At 42.7% G+C, this 5,192-nt stretch overlaps 1 protein-coding gene across 1 annotated transcript; it reads right to left on the reverse strand.

Annotated features, from left to right (window-relative positions):
• Positions 1–498: 498 nt before the first annotated feature.
• On the reverse strand, positions 499–1,413 carry LOC147632418 (uncharacterized). The gene has a single exon (XM_086806858.1). The coding sequence runs from the start codon at positions 1,292–1,294 to the stop codon at positions 533–535; it is 762 nt and encodes a 253-aa protein (XP_086662984.1). The 5' UTR covers positions 1,295–1,413; the 3' UTR covers positions 499–532.
• Between the last annotated feature and the right edge of the window lie 3,779 nt (positions 1,414–5,192).

Consider the following 5,192-nt stretch of genomic DNA (forward strand, 5'->3'; position numbering starts at 1 on the left):
TAAATTTACATTTCAGGGCTTTTAATTATACTTTGAGAATCATCATACGCAAGCAAATATTATCAAAACTGTTAGGTTAATAAACAGTTGCCAACTACAACAGAGAGTATGAAAGTCATTAAAGGGTATGCATTACAAATGTCAAAGGAAACCAAATCAGCCCAAATTAGTATTTTGAGTGAGATGTATGGGGGGAGAGAGAGGGGGGTTTTGATATCAACCTAAGGCTTGTGTGTGTGTGTGAGAGAGAGAGAGGCAGAGAGAGGGAGAGAGAGAGTGTGTGAGTGTGTGTGTGTGTGTGTGTGTGTGAGAGAGAGAGAGAGAGAGAGAGAGAGAGAGTGTGTGTGTGTTGGAGAGGGGGGGAGAGAGTGTGAGTGTGTGTGTGTGTGTGTGAGAAAGAGAGAGAGAGAGAGAGAGAGAGTGTGTGTGTGTGTGTGTGTGTGTGAGAGAGGGGGGGGGGGGGGGGGGAGGGGGGGGGGGCAGTGTGAGTCTGTGTGTGTGTAAGTGTGTGTGTGAGAGAGAGAGATTGTGTCTAGATGAAGCCCGTTTGCTTGAGAATGGCATTTCGAACGCGCCGAAGATCCCGACCTTTAAGCGTCCTCCCCACGCCCTGGCACAGCGAGAAAGCAGCGCCTCCGTAGCTGGTCGACTCCGCCCACTCCCTCGCTAGCAGCTCGTGTGGAGGACGCCGCTCCTCCCCGTCCTCCACTTCCGCCTCTTCCATCGCTGCCGCCGTCGTCCCCGCTGCCATGCCCTCCTCCTCCTCCTCCTCCTCGTTGAAGTTTCTGCTCGGCCGCCGGTATAATATTTCCTTTTCCCTGTAGCTGCAGTTTCTCCCCCAATGAGAAGGTGGCACCACGTTCATGGGAGCAGACTGGTGGCGAATGTACACGTCCCGCTGTTGATATTGAAGATCCTTCATGTGATGGTTGGCCTGATCGAGAGGAGGAGGAATAGCTAACTCCGTGGAGCCATTGAAGCGACTACTACGCCTGCCGCTGTGGTTGGACAAGATCTTGGCTTGTTGGTTGAAGGCAGGCTGGTGCTCACACAAGGCCGCCCAGAGGCCGACGCCGCCACTGCTATGGCTGCAGTAAGAGCAGCAGCTGATGGAAGACGAAGCGGCGATGGCGAGGGGCTGATCCTGGTGGCGATAATCATTCTGAATGTGCGAGCGACGATCACTGTGTTGGCAAATGAAGCAGCAAGGGCAATGATGAGGAGAGGGTGCGGCCATGATTGGGTGAAGAGTGAGGAGAGAAGTAGGGAAGGGGAGGGGCGGCCCCCGTGTCATGAATGGGCTAGGCAGTGGAGGACACTACTGCAAGCAAGCGGAGAGCCACCGCCATGATATGTCGATCTCTGTCGCAGGGCCTCTCTGTGCAAGGTGACAGTGGGAAGGGCTTAAGGCCTCAAACCATCAGATCGGAGCGGGTCCTTTCCTGCAGAGAGCAAACCTCTCAGCATGACGTCTCTGAGTCTGAGGCCACTGCCACCCTTGAAGCTTTTACAATTACGCCCCCCCACTCTCTGCCACGTGGCTCCCGTTAAGTGGCCGGCGCTTGCCACGACTGTCCAGCGTGCGTCCGCCACGGCCCCTTGCATTGGGCGACGGATCTCATCATCACCATCATCATTTGATTAACGTAGGTTTTAGTATTTACACACACATGTTTTTTATGTTTAAAAAATGGGGCCAAAATTTCATTCCACAACCCTACATAGTGTAAGGTTCGGCTTCATGAAGCAAATCTTTATCCAACTTTGCATCAACCCTCTTTTCTTTTCTCTTTTAAAAGAAATTTACACTCTCCACCATGGGCTTGGAAGCAAATTTTTATCCAACTTTAGTCAACCCTCTTTTTTTTCCTTTTGAGAAAATTTTACCCTCTCCACCCTCCCCTTGCCCACTTGTGATGACTACCCCCAACCTTACATCAATCCTATTAAAGAGTAGATAGTGATCTTCAACAAGCATTTTCCTCATGCTTTTACCTTAAATTCATTCCACAACCCTACATAGTGTAAGATTAGGCTTCATGAAGCAATTTTTTATCCAACTTTGCATCAACCCTCCTTTTTTCCCCTTTTTTTTGGGAGAAAATTTTAGACTCTCCACCATGAACAAGCCCACTTGTGATGACTACCCCCAACCTTACATCAATCCTATTAAAGAGTAGATAGTGATCTTCAACAAGCATTTTGCTCATGCTTTTACCTCATTTATAACCATATTTTGCACACTCCAAGAAGCTCATTTTCCTTCTCCCGTCCCCTTCATATGGATTTCTGAAAATTTGAGCCGGCTTTATCTTAAAGTGAACCTACCATACCCCAAAATTTTTGGCCGGTTCTGAGCTACCTTTTCACATAAAAGTCTCCCACACATGCAAAGCTTCTAAGGAGTGACATGAAAGCACTAGAGCTTGCTTAACAATTCAAAATCTAAAAGGTTGTTTGAATTTAAAACTAGAATGGGTAGAATCACTTTAACAGAGAATATCACTTCAATATTCGTAGCAATGTCGACTCACTATCTTTTTTCAAGGTATTACTTTCTTCGAGTGCACCATATTGTGTGGCCCATCATTGCACCCTAGATCCTTGTTGACGTCCCTTTCTCCTAGTGTGTTGTACAAATGGCCACAATCTCTAAATGACTTTGTCGACCTCCACGTTTAAACTTTGGTTTTTCTAACAAACCCTTGCTATTATATGTGTATCTAACACCCCAATAATCACCTCGATTTGTGCATATGAATAAAGAAGTACACCTTCTTCATAGCTATACATGATACTAATCATATAGCTAAAGTCACTTTATAGATGAAATTTGCAAAAGTATTTATGTTTTTGTGTACACTAAATTCCTTGGAGCAACCATGTGTTTCACATCTCCTTAGTCGTCTTATGGCTTTAGCAAGAACTGGCAATCCTTAAATATTGAACCATGCTCAAAGCTAAAGAAAAGTTGTCCTTTTCCTAGAGATAGTAAAAACATGCTCACACATGGCTAGAAAAAAGCCATATTGGACAATGTCAAATTATTTATTTAGAGCAACATTATTTCGTACTCATTAAAAAGTGAAGAGCAACTCGACATGGTAGATTCTTTTCACAAAATACTTTTCATAATACATAGTCCCTTTTTATCGGAAGAGGGGGGCATGTGCTTGGTTTTTTTTAAAAACTTTAACATTAAGTTCGTACCACAAAAAAGTTCGCATGGTTTGAAGTCCGTTCTCCCACACCAAACTGTTTATAGTTTATTTTGAAAAGGTAATATATTTAACAATATCTAATCTTAGCCACTCTTCTTGTATGGCATCGTATATATTCACTTGATGAATAGGAAGTCTTGATTGGTTATATTCACCATTTTTTAATTGTACATCATGCTCATGATTGCCTTTTCCATGCATGTGGATAGACAAATAAAGATTCTCATGTAGTCTCTTTTGATATTATTTTAAGACCTTAGTAAAAAATAAATGAATTAGTTTCAAGCTGTTTCATGGTGGTGAAGTGTTTATGAAACATAAAGAAAAATTATTTGTACCTCCCTACACTAATGATTAACCTCTATATCAAAATCAATGCATTTTTGCCATGTTGTTAAAGGTGTCTATACTAAATTTATTTACCTTTTTTTAGTAAGTATTTCTTCCCAAGGACTTTAAAGTAAACATTCTTAAATTCCATTCATTTATTAGAGGCATTGGGGTCTCCTCCACCATAACCCCCACCTTCTCCCCCCATTATCCATTGAATTTTAATGCCTTTCACCTATGAGGAGGCTAGATTTTGGCATCAAGAAGAGGAGCTATGGTACATAGAAAAGGAAGGTGAAGATGTTTGCCACCAAGCAAAGTGCAAAGAATAAAAGTAGGGGGTAAGCAAGAAGGGATATTTTCAACATGGTGATTATTCAAACACCTAAGACAATGTTTGGATGCAATAAAAAGTGGTTCTATGCAGGAAGAAGCAAGTGGACTCCTAGTGTAGAAATCTAAAGAAGTTTGATTCAAGAAAGAATCACGGAGTTGCACTAACTCTTCATTTCTTAGAAAGAACTTCATGTTATGTGTAATATATGTTTCCATTTGGTATACTACACTTTTTTGCAAATTTATAATTTTTAGCCAATGCATAGGTATTAAGGATAACTTTCTGAAGGATCCTAATGTTGTACTAGACCTTGTGGATTCTAGTAAGATTTTTAAATATATGTTTTTGGCCACATGTATCGCAGCCTCATGGTTTTATTCAAAGAGGGCAGGAAAACAAAGTGTGCAGGTTGAAAAAGGCTTTATATGGTTTAAAGCAAGCTCCACGAGCTTGGTATGAAAAGATACATGCATATTTGACTGCACATGGTTTTCAGAATAGTCCAACAGAAAGCACTTTGTATGTTAAACGTGTGGATGATGTACATCTAATCATTGCTCTCTATGTCGATGACATGCTGCTCACAGGACCAAATGAGAGTCATATTGCTGATTTTAAGGCTGATTTGAATGCTTCTTTTGAGATGTCAGATTTGGGGCATTTGCATCATTATTTGGGGATACAATTTAAGCAGTGTGATGGAGGTATTGCTTTGTGTCAGACAAAGTATATTGAGACATTGTTGCGGAGATTTGGCCTTGAATACTACAAGCCTATTGCTACTCCAATGGAGACACGTTTGAAGTTGAGTATTCATGATGCTGGAGATCACTTTGATGTCACACTCTATCAGACAGCTATTGGTTGCCTCATTTATGTATGCATTACGAGGCCGGACATTCAGTTTGCAGTCTCACATGTGAGCAGGTTTATGTATAGCCCAGGGTCTCAACATTGGAAGGCAGTTAGATGCATCTTTCGCTACTTGAGTGGCACCATACATGTTGGGTTGTTTTATCCCAAGGGGGGATCGTTTCCGCCAGATTTACATGCTTTTTCGGACTCAGATTGGGCTGGTTTCTATGACACAAGAGTGTCCACAAGTGGTTTTTGTTTCATGCTCGGTAGTTTATGCATATCTTGGTGGTTGAGCAAGAAGCAACCTACTGTGGCCACTTCTAGTTATGAAGCTGAGTACAGGGCAGCTTTCACAGCAGCTACGGTTGAGTGTGTGTGGCTCAGACGGCTTACGGGACTGACTTGGGTGTTGGACAGGAGTCTACCACCTCTATCTACACTGACAG

This window comes from Cibotium barometz, chromosome 13, assembly GCF_041138505.1.
Source record: "Cibotium barometz isolate CiBa-2024 chromosome 13, ASM4113850v1, whole genome shotgun sequence".
NCBI lineage: Eukaryota > Viridiplantae > Streptophyta > Polypodiopsida > Cyatheales > Cibotiaceae > Cibotium > Cibotium barometz.

Coding starts and splice junctions, on each gene's coding strand:
- LOC147632418 (XM_086806858.1), bottom strand. CDS start 1,294: ATGACACGGGGGCCGCCCCTCCCCTTCCCTACTTCTCTCCTCACTCTT.